Source organism: Oryctolagus cuniculus, chromosome 10 (assembly GCF_964237555.1).
Source record: "Oryctolagus cuniculus chromosome 10, mOryCun1.1, whole genome shotgun sequence".
Lineage (NCBI taxonomy): Eukaryota > Metazoa > Chordata > Mammalia > Lagomorpha > Leporidae > Oryctolagus > Oryctolagus cuniculus.
Window position 1 is genome coordinate 64,152,924 of NC_091441.1, and position 17,260 is coordinate 64,170,183.

General features: G+C 46.0%; 1 protein-coding gene across 1 annotated transcript in view; it reads right to left on the minus strand.

Annotated features, from left to right (window-relative positions):
• LAMA1 (laminin subunit alpha 1) overlaps positions 1–17,260 on the minus strand; it is a 179,446-nt gene that overhangs the window by 60,035 nt on the left and 102,151 nt on the right. Inside the window, exons 20-30 of the mRNA XM_051851430.2 lie at positions 14,657–14,763; positions 14,238–14,418; positions 13,518–13,654; positions 12,295–12,531; positions 10,964–11,107; positions 10,201–10,380; positions 8,636–8,821; positions 7,448–7,575; positions 6,194–6,314; positions 5,108–5,245; positions 1,701–1,822 (exon numbers count right to left, since the gene is read on the minus strand). Coding sequence (XP_051707390.2) covers positions 1,701–1,822; positions 5,108–5,245; positions 6,194–6,314; positions 7,448–7,575; positions 8,636–8,821; positions 10,201–10,380; positions 10,964–11,107; positions 12,295–12,531; positions 13,518–13,654; positions 14,238–14,418; positions 14,657–14,763 — 1,681 coding nt within the window. The remainder of the gene's footprint in view (positions 1–1,700; positions 1,823–5,107; positions 5,246–6,193; positions 6,315–7,447; positions 7,576–8,635; positions 8,822–10,200; positions 10,381–10,963; positions 11,108–12,294; positions 12,532–13,517; positions 13,655–14,237; positions 14,419–14,656; positions 14,764–17,260) is intronic.

The window sequence follows — 17,260 nt, forward strand, 5'->3', positions numbered from 1 at the left end:
GAATTTAACCAACTGCTGAGAGTGGCAAGGAAGACAGCCAGGGCAAGGAAAGCCAGGAGGCAGGTGCAACTAGACCTAAAGGTAGGAAGGGAGCCGTGGCAGGCTGGAAGATGCAAAGTGACAGCCACTGGAAGTTCAACAATGGACTAGGATGCGGATTCGCAGGCTTCAGCTTGCTTCTTTTCTTTTTAGCACCTTCTGCCTCCACATTTTAAATTCTTAAGGCACCATCTAGAGGCTAAGCCGGGTACCTGCAAACTACAGGAAAAACACCAAAACCCTACTGGAGTCATAGAGTTCCTATGCAGCTAGTAGGGAGAGGCTTCTAGCATGGTTGTCAGCCCCATGCCATGGAGGACTTTTTCCCTCCTAAAACAATAAAGGTTCAGACTTCAGTGGAAACAAACAAAAAAAAGGTGTGTGTGGGGGGGGGGGGGGGCAAAGTAGGTGTTTTATGGCCTCTCTGATCCAGAGCACACACCCCCACAATCTCTAGTGCAACTCTTAACTTACTAATGTGGGCTCTGGGGAGGAGTATAACCTTTCTTTGATGAATTAGGTAAAACAGTCAATCAGTGAGAGATGTGCAATATTATCCCCAACATTTCTCAAGCATAGTTAAGGATATGGAGAGCTACATGGATACGATTTTCTCCAACATGGCATGGTCAATCACATGCCTCCATTGGCCTTTTCTACAGCTCTGAACTGACAGATGCACCATGCTCCTTTCTCTGTGTTTGGACATTTCATTTTAGGAACATATCACAACGTATATAACCAATCCTCTCCAAGTAGATTTTTTTCAGTTTTACCCCAATTTCTTATGAGTACAAGCAATGCTAGAACACACTCATTTTTATACCCACATACAAATATTTCAATAGCACAGACCGGGGAAATGAAATGAAGTCTAAATTTATATAGAGATTTGACACACACACAAAAAGCAATGGAAACAATAAGTTTTAGGATTTTGATCGTTTTCAAGTGCGGTGTGTCCATGGTGTCTTTCCTTTGGGATTCACAACCAAACAGGAGTTACTGGGGACAATAAAACAGGAGAGTCAAAAAAATATTGAAAAGAAGCCTTCATTTTAGCACTCTAAAGAGTTGGCATCTGGTCTGTTTGTGTTCAACGCCTTCCCAAATATTCTAAGCAATAAAAAAAGTTACTTATGAATCACCAAAGAGAACCCATTGGTATTCAAATCTCTAGTCCTTTTCTGCATTCAGATGATTCTAGCCGCACAAGGTGGAAACTAGTCCCAATTTTATCACTGTGTAACATTACAGAACCTAATTAAGGACCAAACATATATAAGCTCTAAACCCATTTCCTTAAATAGAAAGTGAATACTTTTGCATCATTATTCAGAAAATTGATAACAATTTATCTCTATGCACACTGAGTTGGGGCCCCTAAGTTGGGACAATTAGTTTTAAACAAACAAAACCTAAAATCCTTTCTCCAATGGGTTCATTCTAACTCTGAGTACCAACAAGATGCTTTAATGTTCAAAGATTCTCTTCAAATGCTTACAAGAGTGAAAGCTGTCTCTCAAAACCAGTCTTTCTCAACACATGGGGAATAGTCACTAGTACAGATGTCGCAGAGAACCTGGAAAAGGAGGCTGAGAACAGAAGGGGCCCCGGGCACTGAGGAGCTGGCGGGCCAGGCTGCACCTGTGTGGACTCACCTGGCAGGGTAGTGGTAGGGACAGGTGCACGGAGAACAGTCGTTGGCCAAGCCAATCACCTTCCCAAAATAGCCGGGCGCACACACGTCACAGTGGTCTCCAGCCGTGTGATCGCTGCAGTTCTGGGGCCCCAGAAAAAGAGAGGGAAACAGCTGTTAGAAATCACTCCTGGTAACAGCTAAGCAGTGCCGTGTTTCATATTAGCTAATGTTCACAATAAAATGCCTGAGGAAGGGGCAGTGTCTGTCTGTCTCTCTCTCTCTCTCTCTCTCTCTCTCTCTATATATATATATATATATATATATATATATATATATATATATATATCCTGGAAACATTTCTATCCCTGTGGCCTTCATGCATTGCAAGACTGCATTTCTCTAGCCCAGCCTACAAATTTCTAGGACGTTCTTCTCAAGGGAAAAACACACAGGGCCCCTAAAAGCAGTCAGCATTCAGCAACTTCAAATATGGATCTAAAATGCACAGTGACTCCCAAAACGATTTGTAACAGCGGTTTTGCACATAATCAGAGTTCAATGATCACAGCCAGGGAGTTGGAAGGGCAGAAGTGAATGGACAGATGACAAAGGTAACAGACAACAAGGGGAGAAAACTCGTGGTCCTGGACACCACTGGCAGACCCTTGCAATGACCAAATAAATCCCAGTGGAATTACAAACCGTCATTAGGACCTGTGGTCTTTCTATTCAAGAGTACATATTTTTTGAGTATAAAGGACAAGCGATTCTTGCCACCCCGAATCGATTTAAAAGCTGCTTTGCACTCTGGCCCAGTGCACCTGGCTCAGGTCTGGTGCAGCTGGGATGGAACTAGTGAGAGGATCCTCCTGCAAACTTGCGAACCAACTCAGCCTCCTCACACTTTCATCCTCAGCAGAGACGGATGATGCAGCGAGAAATCTTTTCAACTGCTTAAAAACACTACTTTTAAGTCCCTTTTAAGTAAAAAAAAAAAATCAGTATTTCTCATTTTAAAATTGTGTTCCTATTTCATAGGATGAAAATAGATTTCACTGGGATCCACTTGACCCCTAAAAATCCATCTCTGTTTGGAAGTAAAAACAGCAACCTCTTTTCTTAAAAGATATTGTTAAATGTTTGTTTTACTGACAGTATGAAACTGACCTGGAACGGATGCTAGATGATGAGAGAGAATTAAGGCCGATTTTTCAGGTTTCCCATTGCTAATACCAGTTCCAGCGTTAATAAGTTTCCCTAACATGCAATGGACTGTGGGCTTCCTGGTTTTCCAGATACTAAAGAATTGAAGACAAGTTATCCAAAAGTACTCTTGTGAAGCGACTACTACTTTTCATAACTAAACCTGAACAAGTGGATTATCTCAATGGCTCCAAAGAATAAAACTGCACCAACAGGTGCATGATCCAGGGGGTAGCAGTCTCAAGAAAATTCAGAGCTGCCCATAGTAAGCTGGGCTGCTCTGGCAGTGAGCTCGCTGCTATTGACGGCCTGTAAATGTATTAGGTAACCACTTGGCATGGATGCTGTCATTCACACCAAAAATTTGCAGGGTCTCTGATAAGAACAGAAGGGGTCACCATAGCCCTGAAATTCTCCCCTCTAAGCTCAGGCTCGATTTTCTCTCTAGAAAGGTTTTGGAGATAGGATTGGGCAGTAAGCGGTAACCAAGAATGAAGCAGCCACTAGGAGCAATCGCAGAACACAGAGCTGCAAAAAGGAGGGAAAACCCGAATCAACATGTGTTCTGCCGAGTGCCAGGAGACTGGGGGACAGTAGTCAAAAAGCAGAATCGTCACCCTGTTCCCCGGTGACCTGCACAGCCACTGGTGTACAGAAACACTCCGTGAGGTTTCTGATGGGGTCCAGGTAACAACCAGGTAACATCTGGCAAACCATTCTCACTAGAGCAAGGGGCTAGTTGGTAGCTAGCAGCCTTTGTGTAGCTGAGGCGGTCATTCATGGACTGGGTTAGGCAGGCTGTTATTTCTAGGGTACAAATCAACAGATGAGCTGTGACCTCATAGCTCTGGGTGGATTTGGGGCAGGAAAGCCAGGGCAGTAATTGAAAGGCCTTGGAATACCTAATCTCGTTAAAACGGCTACACCAAGGAAAAATGCAGCTTGACTGTCTAAGTGACCTCTAGTCCCATGATCAGTCAAGGGACCTTCCCAGCTAATTACATCCCATTTTATTTGCCTGAAATCCGTTCTCCTTAAATCCTGAAATGAGATCTTCTCATTTTCTCCATTAGCGCTTCACTTTTGCCTGGAGCGTGAGCTGATTAGAGTGAACGGATTTTTTCTAATAGTGTTGCAGCAATTAGCATCTTTATTAAGTCCATTTGACCGTGTTTGGCTGGAATAATTCTTTTATTCCACATATGTGGTAGAGGCAGCAAAGGTTAACATCTATTGTTTTCATGGAGGAAAACCACGGGGTTCCTTTGCTCTAAATTCACCTGTGCATTGCTGAAATTTAGCAGTTTTTTTCAGGGGAAATGGCCATAAACTCCCCACACAAAAGGCACCCCTGACTGAAAGCAGAAGATGGATGGAGTGGGCTGAGAGTCAGCTGGGAGCCCAGGTTCCACGTGACTGATTGTAAAGAATGAGATTTCAGGAGCAAGGAATAAATACCAGGCTACTCTATAGTCTCAAAAGTCCTAGTTGGCTTAAGCAAAGTCATGGGTGGGAGAGTTGGTCCTTGGTCAAGGGCAAGAGGCTTCTGTCCAGTCACTTGGTCTTTTGCAGCGGGCAGAGCAATTCTTGTATCTCTGAGACTAATCCTGCTCACTGGGAGGTGGCTAACAAGCATACCCCTGAATAATGTACTGTGTTATCATTCCCCGAGAAGACTGTGCATTTAAACAAATGCAAGAAGGTAGTACTTTACATAGACAGAAATATTTCCAGTACTGGCATTAACTTATTTCATAACTTCAGGTGAGCCCCCATAAAATTCTCATCTCTTTTTTTTTTTTTTTTCAATTTCAGAAGGAGGGAGGGAGGAGCCAGAGAAAGAGAGAAAGAGAATGAGATCCCATCTGCCGGTTCCCTTCCCAGATACTGCAATAGTGGTCAAGTTTGAGCCAAGTCAAAGCTGAGAGCAAGGACCTTAACTGCAGGTCTCCCACATGGGTGACAGGGACCCAACTACTCAAGCTTTCAAGGTGTGCATACATAAGCAGCCAGAACCAGGAGTGGAGCCAGAACTCAAACCCAGGCACTCCAATATTGGATGTGGGTGTCCCAAGTATTCTACCAAACACCTGCCAGATATGATTTTTCTGTATGTAGGTAAACCTAACCTCTCACTAAGGCAAGCCAGTGGGGTGCCTAGACCAGAAGTTCAAGTACTCAGTGTCTACTGCAAATTTCAGGTGAGCACCCACACAAACGTACCAGACACTTTCCAGTTTCAGGGTCACAAGCATCACTGTGGTTGTTGCAATTGCAGGGCACGCAGGGAGCAAGCAGGGGGCGGGGCCCCCTGCTAGCACCTTCTGGGAGTCTTCCTCGGTGGTACCCGGGCGCACAGTCCTGAGGGAACGCAACAGGGGAAAAAATGAACGAACAACCTGATTAAAATGCAGACAAAGGCTTTGCATACACAGTTCTTCAAAGAAGACCCACAATTGGCCAAGAAGCACATGAGAAGTTCAATATCACTGTCATTGGGAAAATGCAAGTCTCACCACAATGGCAGAGCAGCTGCAAACAAAACAACAGAAAAATCACAAGAGTTGGTGGGGACATGGAGACGCTGGATCCCTTTGTACCACTGGCGGGAACATAAATTGGTGCAATGACTACGAAAACCAGTATGCAGGCTCCTCAAAAAACTAAATTACTGTATGACTCCGCAATTCCACTTCCAGGTACATATTCAAAAGAATTGAGCACAGAACTCAGAGAGATATATGTGCATGCACACCCCTCTTTGTCCAGGGCTCAGTCTCTTGGATATGAATCCAACTGAGCCTTATGTCTGCATGAGTAAACCCGTTTCCTGCTAAAGCATCAGTGTCTTGTCTTTCCATTCAAGCACTCTGCTACAATCCTGCTCTCCCATGTAGGTGGGAAGGACCCAAGCACTTGAGCTATCACCTGCTGCCTCCTGGGGTTGGCATTAGCTGGAAGCTGGAATTGGGAATCAGAGCCAAGAATCAAACCCAGGTACTCTGATGTCAAACGCAAGCAACTTAACCCGTGTCTTAACAACTCTGCCAAATGCCCACCCCCAGAATTTCAGTTTTGCAAGATGAAAAATTTTCTGAAGACTGGCTGTGCAACAATGTACAACAATGACTGTGCCTAGCACAACAGAACGTAAGAACAAAGTCAAATTCGATGTTAGGTATTAATTCCAAAATGGAGAAAAAATGATATGATAGATGCACCCCTGTTCTGCTGATTGCTTGGCATTGCTGTCACAAGCACATTTTAACTCCAAAGTACGAGGAAGATTCTACCCGAACTCTTCCTTACCTGACAAGAGAAGCCGGCTGTGCCCGGAGGACAGACACAGTTCTCCAAAAAGGACGCCACCTCCGTCTCTGGGTGCAGCTCTTGAGCCTTCCTGCCAACTTCCAGGGAGATATTTGAGATTCTGTGCGGCGTTGAGAAGTGCAAAAGGAAACAGTGACATTTGAAAAGCTTCCAAGAAACACGGCACAGGACACAACATTTGCATCTCTATTAAACCCCAGCGTGCCTTCCGGTTTGGAGCAGTTCCCACCCATGATTCCACAGTGAGGTCCCGGCCAACATGAGAACAATGCTACTGAAAGTACACCTGAAAGAGCTCTCCAAGTACTAGTCTGGCTAAGACTTACCGGCTCTCTGTACGGCTGAAGTATTAAATGGGCGGGTAACAGCATTCTTTATACATCGTCACAAAGAAATGGCCACCGTGGTTTTCAAGCACAGAAAATAGCATTTTTCTTTTTTACCTGTTATTTTCATATGTACTTCTGAGGTACTTCATTTTATAGCCACATTAGCATGGGCAGTAGAAAAATCTACATCATAACTCACCCATTCCATACTGATACTCAGACTTTTAGTAAGGAACAGAATTACTCCTAGGCTCAAGCCTTCAAAAGGTTTATAGAAATTGGAATTAAAAGATTAAGTTTATCTGGGTACAAAAAATTAAATCCACATACACAAGGAGGGGTGTCTTTGAAAAATTCATAGAAAATGAGTATCATAAGAAAAGGTTGTGGGGCTGGCGCTGTGGTGCAGTGGGCTAACGCCCTAGCCTGAAGCGCCAGCATCCCATATGGGCGCTGGTTCGAGACCCGGCTGCTCCACTTCCTGTCCAGCTCTCTGCTATGGCCTGGGAGAGCAGTAGAAAATGGCCCAAGTCCTTGGGCCCCTGCACCCATGTGGGAGACCCGGAAGAAGCTCCTGGTTCCTGGCTTCAGATCGGTGCAGCTCCAGCCATTGCGGCCATCTAGGGAGTGAACCAGTGGATGGAAGACCTCTCTCTCTCTCTCTCTCTCTGCCTCTCCTCTCTCTGTGTAACTCTGACTTTCAAATAAATAAATATTAAAAAAAAAAGAAAAAAGAAAAGGATGTGTAGATCTCAAATGTTTTTGAAACAAAATAAACTTGTATTTTAATTCCAGTTTTCCAAGAACAACTTATGTATTAATAAACACAAGGAAGTGAGTCCAATCCTTTCAGTCCCACTTCAAATAAGAAAATCATTCACAGTTCTGGAAGCTTCCATAGTACCTGCTCTGCTGTAGCCCTTGGCCATATGAAGCCTTGATGAGGATGTATTCAATGTTGCTAAGGACAGACATAAAATCTGAGCGTGTGACAGGTTTTTCAGAAACGGAATTAAAATATTTCCAAAAATTCTGTGGATGAGAAACATATGCAATTAAATCCAGAGAACAAACTCTCACAGGCATATGCTCTAACAAACAATGTGTTTCCTTGTCATAAATCTCTCCAGAAATGAACCTCGCTCTGTTTCACTCACAAGGTTCTCCTGGAACTTCCCCAGGGCAGTCTGATTTATCAAGAGATAGCACAACGCTTAAGGCAGTGCCTGGCACACAGTGAACGCACAATAAATATCTGCTGGGTGGATGAACAGACACTTCCCAGACTGGAGCAAGTCCACCAACCTCACTTTCACATCCATACAGGTGACGCTAGTGTGCCAAGAGAAAGGATTGAAGATGCAATTCTCTCTAAATTAACATAAGCTTAATGCACAAGTGTTCCCTCCTTATCCGCAGGAGCTACATTTCAAAGTGCATGTCTGAAACCAATGGTAATACCAACCCTACATGTGCTATGTTTTTTTTTTCCCTATACATGCATACCTATGATAAAGCTTAACTCAGAATTCGTCACGAGTAGATTAACAACAATAACATAATAATAGACTAATGTACTGCAATAAAATTGTCAGTACCACCACACTTGTACTTTGGGGCTATTAGCAAAATAAGTGCTACTTGAACACAGGACTGTTATTGAGACAGTGAGACTGATAACCCAGCAGGCTACTAAGTGACTAATGGGTGGGTAGTGTATACAGACAGCATGGATACACCGGACAGAGGTATGAGTCACATCCTAGGCAACACAGAGTGGGATGGTATGAAATGTCATCATGTTACATAGAATAGAATGCAATTTAAAACACTTGGATTATTTCTAGAATTTTCCACTTTGGACCAGGGTTGACCAACAGTAACTGAACTCATAGAAAGGGAAAGCAAGGATTAGGATGGACAACCAGAGAACATGAAATTCAAACAGTTTTCATCAACCTTGCTAAACCTATGGGAAATTTGATTCCAGAGTCTTCCTGTTCTTTTGTTTGTTGGTAGCTTCGTGCTTTCACTACACGCACAGGAAAGCTCGTACCTTTAAGGAATGCAGGAGGAAAGACCACACTGTTACCTCTTTCATTTCTACTTCTTGCTCCTGTCTCACTCCATTCTCCGGGGCAGGTGCGTCCATGTAAATGACGTGCTTTCTGGTCCGGCCTCCTTTGATGAGAACTTGAGGCTCCAAGTTGGAGGTGCCGATGCCATCGGAAGCATAGAAAGCTACACTGTACTTCAGTCTGCCACCATAGGCCAGGAGCTATCAAATGACAAATTGCTGCTTTACTCCTCTGACACAGCCTTGGGTTAAACACATTTCATTCTAAGTCTATCATCATACAAAAGAAATCTTGTGTCATAAAAATACATCCCATGGGTGAAATATGTTGTCTGGAATTTGCTTCACTCTAATCTAATGATTAGCTTGACCCATGTCATGGTTCTACTTGATAATACTAACAAAGCTGATTTCCTTAATAACAAACCAGGGTGGCACTGGATATTCTCATGGTTTTCAAGGTTCTTTGAATTAAATATTATCTGTATCTATAAGAACACGGGATGCATAGCTGCAAATTGTAAAGATCAGAGTGAAATCACAGATTCTGGTGTTAAATAAACAAAAATACAAGTAATTCAATTCATGACGGATGTCTCTTTTTTTTCCAAATGAATGACAGATTTTTCTTAAAAGGGCCACCTAGGCCATGGCTCCTGATATATCTCAAACAGATGTCAGTAAATAAAGTATATTTTTTGAGTGATTGCTTTAGGAAGGAGAAAAACAGCATGATTTAACTTTTAAAGACTTTAAAAATTAATGAGAAAATGCAAAGATTCATATATTTTGGGGAGATTTTTTTAGACAGGCAGAGTTAGACAGTAAGAGAGAGAGACAGAGAGAAAGGTCTTCCTTTTTCTGTTGGTTCACCCCCCAAATGGCCGCTGCGGCCGGTGCTGCGCAGGAGCCAGGTGCTTCTTCCTGGTCTCCCATGCGGGTGCAGGGCCCAAACACTTGGGCCATCCTCCATCACCTTCCCGGGCCACAGCAGAGAGCTGGACTGGAAAAGGAGCAACTGGGACAGAACTGGGACTAGAACCCAGAGTTCCAGTGCCGCAGGTGGAGGATTAGCCTAGTGAGCCACGGCGCCGCCCTGGGGGGATTTTATAAGTGTTAAATCTTTTCATCATCACATAGAAATATGTAACCACTTCTATTTGTTGGGTTTTCTTCTAGACAAATATACTCAGAGACAGAGAAGGAGAGAGAGAAAGAGAGAGAGAGCGAGAGCGAGAGCCCTTATCTGTTGGTCTTATCTTCAACAAGAGGCTGGATCAGGCTGAAGCTGGGAGCCTGGAACTCCATCCAGGTCTCCCATGTGGGTGGCAGGGACCCAAGAACTTGAGCCGTCGCTTATGCCTCCCACAGGAATGTATAATTGGAAGTGGAGTGGCGACTTCCAACCAAATCACTCCAACATGAGATTCTGGCTTCCTACCCAGCATATGGACTGCTAGACCAAATGCCAGCCCCACAGAAATGTCTTCCAGCGAGGGGACAGCACAGACGACTGGGGTTTTAAATTATGTGCACATGGCGGAGGACAGGGGCCCAGCTCCAGCTGTGCGTGTGCTTACCTGGTCTCCCTGGAACTGCTCCGACAGCCGCCAGTAAAACGGCTCTGCCTGGACATGGCGGCGGACAGTGACAGCGTCCAGCAGGATATCAGGGGCCTGGTAATGGACGCCCTCGGTTGTGCCCCTCAAGTTACTCTGGGAGACCACACGCAGAAGAGGCTGAGTGGGGTCCAGCGTCACCTAGGCACGTGAGAACGTGAGTTACCCTCCACGGTGCTGGGTCACATTCCACCATCATCTCACCATGACCAAGACAGGAAAAGCAAACACTGGGTCGTTTAAACCAAACATTGGCTTACAGTGAACTGAAAGTGCCTTCAATTGCTGCATTTAGGGTCAAACGATTGCTCAACCAGCGTGACGTCTGACTGTACGAAGGAGGCTGCTGAGATGCCGCACTTTCATCATCTCCCCAACTAACGTCTTTGAAAGATTAGCAAGGGAGCAAGATGTGGCACGCTGTTCCATGTACAGAAATACTGCACAAGTTCGTGAAAAATCAAATTAAGAGATTTTTATTGTTGGCACACAAATTCTTGAAATCCATGCAGTTTTTTCATAATATGCATTTCCCACGAACCTCTTGAAGACTCCTTGTCTGTATAGATTTCAAAATTCTTTGCACCAAAAGAAACCTATCTTTTAATTCATTTTCCATGAACTTTTTGAAGCCCCCGGTATGGTTTCTGATGCCACAAGCATAATATGAACGTTGTGTCTCGAGAGAGGCTGCAATGGGACATTTTCTGTGAGTGTGACTTACTGGCATCCTTACGTAACCCTCCAACTCGGAGCAGAGGTGGGACAGCCCGAAGCAGAAGCAAGGTCTGCACCCCAGGGGGTCGTCTTTGTGGAGGGCGAAGGTGCCAGCCCGACATTCGCTGCACTGGAGGCCGAGCACATTTTCCTACAGGGGAACGAACAGCGCACACTCACCTTTGCCTTGAAGGTAAGGAGACGTGATTTCTGAACGCACCGAAACAGAAGCAAACACAAATGCAATTTTCGAACCACAACACCGTGGAAACTCGCTGTCTCCTTGGGCAAGGTCCCAGGCCCCTCTGAACGTCCGTTCTCTCTGAGACTCCACGGCTGAGCCCCGAACGTGGCTGACTCTCAGACTCCTCTTGGGAGCTTTTGGAAGATCTGGACTCCCTGATGCGAGTCTCCTGACCGCCCCGGAATTGGCCTCAATGTCCCAGGTGGCTGTGATGGCCAGCGAGGGTGCAGATCTGCTGACTGGGTGACCCTGCTGGTGTGCTCATCTGTAGCGATTACTGCCACCACAGGACGTGGTAAGCCAAAGGCATGCAGACGGAGACGGATGTCTCCCTGACTCCCAAGCCATGACACCTGCCTGAGTTTCCCTCCCTCCTCTCTCATCACCCATCAACCCATTGCCTTCCTGTGCCCATCTCATCAACCACAGAGAAAAGACCAGACGGCAGCAGTAGCCTCACACCGAGAAAGCACACGGGGGAACTGGAACAAAATAAAAGAAATTGAAAGCTTCCCTCCTGGAAAGACAGCAAACACGAGTTTCTTTCTGTCTTGGCCAGCAGCACACACAAAAGCTGAATTACCCCACAGCTATGAAATCACAAATCTTCTTGAAGTGCTGTGCCACGTAGCCTACCTACCGGCCATGTAGGGACTGGTGCACATGTTAGGAAACTCAGCATGTTTTTCAAAGTGATCCCATCATTGAACACTTGTAACACACAGCAGCAAATGCAATTCCAGAATCTTTCATGTTAGAAGAGCACAAGACACTGTATCTCAGATGCAGGAGTATGAACTCCTCGAGGGAGAGGTCGAAAACTCCCTGCTATTGCAGGCTGTGGGAGGCGTGGTGCTGGGTCCCTTCCACACATGTGGGAGACTTGGACTGAGTTCCTGTCTCCTGGCTTTGGTTGTAACCATCCCAACTGTGGCAGGCGTCTGGGGAGCGGACCAATGGCTGGGAGGTCTCTGTCCCTGTCCCTCTGCCTCCAAACAACAATAGGAACCCCAGCTGCTTACTTAAATTGTCAAAAGCCTGAGAGTCATAATGGCAACAAAAGAGATAGCAAGTGGCGAGCTGACGGCAAATACCTTGCAAGAGCAGGCAGCGGTTTCCTCCGCACAGCTGCAGAGGCCCTGTTCCAGGTCGCAGGTGTCCGCCAACGTCCCCCTCAGGTCACAGTCACAGGGGACGCAGTCTGGGAAGTCTCTGTGCCCCAAGGAGCATTGATCACAGCTGCGTCCACCGAACGCGGACCTGCACGGGCACTGGCCAGAGATCGCATCGCACTGGTGAGTGGCCGACCCCACACGACTGCAATTGCAGGCCTGGGAGAGAAAAATGCAACCTTAACCAATGCGAAGGAGGTCCTGGGATGTCACAGGGTACACGCATGATTTACACTACGGGAAAACCCATCTCTCTCTCTCCCTGATGCTATGGGGATTCCCTTGGTCATGCGCCACAGGGGAACATTTGTGTATCTTACTGGGCATTTGTATATCTTAGTTACAGGTGCACCTTGGGCCCAAAGTAGAAATGGAGGTGAAAAGCATGCAGCAAAACTACTTTAGGGGCCGGTGCTGTGGTGTAGTGGGTGAGGCCGCTGCCTGCGGTGCCAGAATCCCATATGGGAGCCGGTTCGAGCCCCAGCTATTCCACTTCCAATCCAGCTCTCTGCTGTGGCCTGGGAAAGCAACAGAAGATGACCCAAGTCCTTGGGTCCCTGCACCCATGTGGGAAAACCCGGAAGAAGCTCCTGGCTCCTGGCTTTGGATTGGTGCAGCTCCGGCCATTGTGGCCAATTGGGGAGTGAACCAGTGGGTGGAAGACCTCTCTCTGCCTCTCCTTCCCTCTGTATAACTTTGACTTTCAAATAAAATCAATAAAATCTGTAAAAAAAAAAAAAAGCTACTTTAGAAGTCAAGTGGATTTCCCCACTGTTTTCAAAATCCAAAATATATCTGTTTAATGAAAGAAAAGTTATGTGGCACTCTAAGCTCTCTAAGATGTGACAAGATCTCTGACTAAAGTGATTTACGACTTCCTCCTGGAAGACAGTACGCATTGCAGAACACATCTGAAAGGCACTGAGAAAGAAATTTAGATCTTCTAACCATTCGTGTCATAATCAAGTTCTTGATGAAATTCTAGAATAACGGGTTTTCTGGTGCTGCCTCTTCCACTTTGATTTCCTCAAGCTGTGAGGCGTTTCAGTATAAACCACAAAGCTCTCCAATGGGGTGAAGTGATGGATGAAAGCCAGGTAAGCAAGGCCTGCCACGGCTCAGAAAAGGCACAGAAGAGAGCGCACCTGGCACCCGCGCTCCACGTCGTGGCCCCAGTATCCATCCTCGCACACTTCACATCTCAGGCCCCTGGTGTGGGGAGGGCAGAGGCACTCTCCGGTCTGTGGGTCGCACGTGTTGTGTGTATGCGCACAGTTACAGGCTGGAACAAAGACAAGCGCTCGTTACGGGTCTGGACCATCGGTGCTACTGAAGTGTAGGAGCTGACACTACAGTGATTTCCGTGTTATTCTGCATCTAGGTCATTCTCCTATTTCCCAAAGATACTTCATGACTCCGGAGGCCCTGTGTCAGGCGACACAGCTGGAGAGAGGTGACCAGGACAGAGTGGGAGGAGTAAGACGAGAAAAGGCCTTGAGGGGTGGGGAGAACAGAGCTGATGGTATTGATCATGTATCGCCTGGCAGATGCCGTGGGAGGGACGTTACACAACCTTTCCCCCAACTCCTTGATGCAGATTCTAATTAGTTTCTCCTTCTGACAGATGAGGAAGCCAAGGCAAAAAAAAGTAAAGACAGTAATCTGTAGGCAGTAGAGACAGAACACAAATGCACGTTTGGTCCCTGACCGGGATCAGGAAATGGAAACAAAAGGTCTAAAATTCTACCCGTAAAGAGGAGGAGAAAGTAAAGAGATTAACCGGAAGTGACTCAGGTGTGCAGGTCAGGCTCAAAGCGAAGCGTGGAATTGCTCTAAAGTCGCAAACGAGGAGTTGGAAAGCTTACGTGAGCAGCCACCATCCTGGAACGCATAGAAGCCATGTGAGCACCTGTCACACTTGTCCCCAGCCACACCCGGTGCACAGTGACACCGGCCTTCATCCGAGCAGTCATCCGACGTGGAGCCTGCCGCGCTGCAGTTACAGGGCAGGCAACCATGGCCCAGGTCCAGCCCATAGTAGCCAGGCTGTTGCAGGAGAGAGGAAGAGAGATGGGAGCCAACATATGTGAAATGCAACGACTGCTTTCCAAATCACACACAGGAAATTCACAGACCCATCAAGAATGCAAGACACAAGTCCACTCCTTGGCACAAGGAGCACACCCCCTCCGGACGGGCAAGATCTTCCTGCTGTCATGAATGTAAGAACAGACACCTCACCCACAAACACCCCGGTCCCACACAGTGCTGGCGAGCACCTTACCAGGCACTGGTCACACTGCTTGCCGGTCACATGGGGTTTGCAGCTGCAGACTCCAGTCTCCGGATGGCACAGGCCAGAACGTGAGCCTTTTTCATGGCAGTCACAGGCTAAAACACACACACACACACACACACACACAGAGAGACACAAAACACAAATCAGTGGTCACTTCTGGCTGTGGTTATAGTAAGATCCTATAACTCCCCAAGGAACAATTGTAAACATTCAATGCTTCCCATCACAAAGCAAATTATAGACAAATACACAGCTATAAAACATAATTGCAATAACTTGAAAATTCTAGAATGTTCCTCAAGAGTAAACCAAACCAAAGTTACTGGAAGAAATCATCAGAGCAACAGGCAATGTTGAAGCTATTAAGGTAACACTTTGCGAACTAACCTAACCAATTTCACTTATTCCTTGTACAAGAGCTGAGCTATCTACCTGTATTGGGAAATGTCTGTGAAAAACAGGCCATAGAGATTTTGAATTCAGTTTAGCCAGTCACTCCCACCACAAATCCCATGTGTTTAAAGGATGTCAAAGCTCAGTTATACCCTTATCTAGGAGACAGCATGTATTAATATTAGACTTCATGATTTAATGAAAACTCTTCCTGCTCTCAGTCCTGTGTGATTTGTTGCTTCAGGCATCACATTTCAGTTCCTCTGCAGTCACAACACTGATGTTAAAGCTACGGAGTCCCCCAGCTTTCCAAAGGGATGCAATTTAATGAGTCCAGAAAATATCTGCTTTATCATCATAGGGCATCCATCAATTCATACTTCAGTTCAAATACTTACCATGTTTACTGACAAAAACATAGGCTCTATTTAGACTTGTATTCAGAAAATGGGCACAGTCTCTCCTATGATACAGGTTGAGCATCCTCAATCTGAAAATCTGAATTCTGGAATACTCTAAAGTCCAAACCTTTTTGAGGACCGGCATGATGGTTCAGGTGGAAAATTCCACTCCTGCCAGTCAAAACACAGGAACACTGAAACTATAGGATAAGACTATCTTCAGACTCTGTGCACAAGGTGTATATGAAATACAAATGCATTTTCTGTTTAGACTTGGGTCCCATCCCCAAGATATCTCATTATATATATGCAAATATCCCCAAATTTGAAAAATGTCTGGATTCCAAAACATTTCTGATCCCAAGCACTTCAGATAAGGGATGCTCAACTTATAGGATGATATAAGAAAATAAAAGCATCACAAACAACAGAAAGCCCGCCCAAGCATGATGTGCGTGGCAGGTGCAATGCAGACCTGGGGGACTGGAAGGCTGGTGGTCACCAAATCCTGCCTCCTGAACTGACCAAGGCCAACCCTGCCCAAGACCCTGGGCCTCTCGCTCATCTTCCAGTCTCCCAGTGTAGCCAAGTCACTGGGACACTACGGGGATCTCACTGCTGCCCCCTGGGGACTTGCTCAGCCATCTGTGCAGCCTGACTATGCACAGTCCACTACTGACTCGGGCACACACCCATCCTCGCCTGTCTCCCATCAACACCCCCCCACACACACACATATGCACACACTGACCATCAGAGGAAGTGTCTCCCCAAAACCCTGTCGTCTGCCTCCTCTCCTCTCGCATGTCCACCCAAGCCAGCTCTTGTACTGTGTCCTCCTGGCCCCTGGTCTCCAAAAATTGCTCTTAAATTCCCCAGGGAGGTCCCAGGTCCCACACTCTGGGAGCAGATTTCAGTTTTCATCTCACTGCACCTTTCTGTAGGGTGCAACCCACTGGCCTCCCTCCCATTTGGACTTGGCTCTGACGGAGGTTTCTAGGACACCCACTCTCCAGGTTTCCTTTCCAATCCTCATGCTTCTTCCTCTGTGTCTCCCCATCGGCATCGACGGCCTCCTCTTCCTCCAGGCAACATTCTCAGTTCAATGCAAGCATGAGCATCCCAAAACATGGATAATAACACAAATCCTATCCGTATCATGTAGTGTGTGTGCCAGCTTGTGCACACCACAGTCAACATTTCTTTGAACCTTCAGATCAAACTTAAGAGGGAAGGACTTTAGCTTTCTCTATTATTATAAACAATACTAATTTGAAGTAGCTGCAGGTGAGCGTGGTAGCACAGTGGGTTAAGTCATCACTTAGGATGCCTGCATCCCATACCAAAGTGTCTGGGTTCGAGCCAGTGCTCCATGCTTTCGATCAAGCTCCCTGCTAAAGTGCCTGGGAGGCAGCAGATGATGGTTCAAGTATTTGGGTCCCTGCCACCCAAGTGGGAGACCCAGATGGATTTCCTTGGTTCCTGGGTTTGGCCTGGTCCAGTGCTGGCTGTTGCAGGCATTTGGGGATTGAACCGGAAGATTTAAGATCTCGCTCTGTCTCACACTCTGACTTCCAGATAAATAAATAAACCTTAACAAAATACAGTAGTTGCTAATTACTGAGTAGCCAGATATTTTAATATATTTTAATTCTCAAAAGAATCCTACAATTTAAAAATTATATCTACCTAGCTTATTTCCTATAAAGTTCCTTTACAAAACAAAAATCATAGGCATTCAGCTTCTTTATTTCATATTATTTCATATCCGGCCCCTCGACACTGGAGCTCTGCA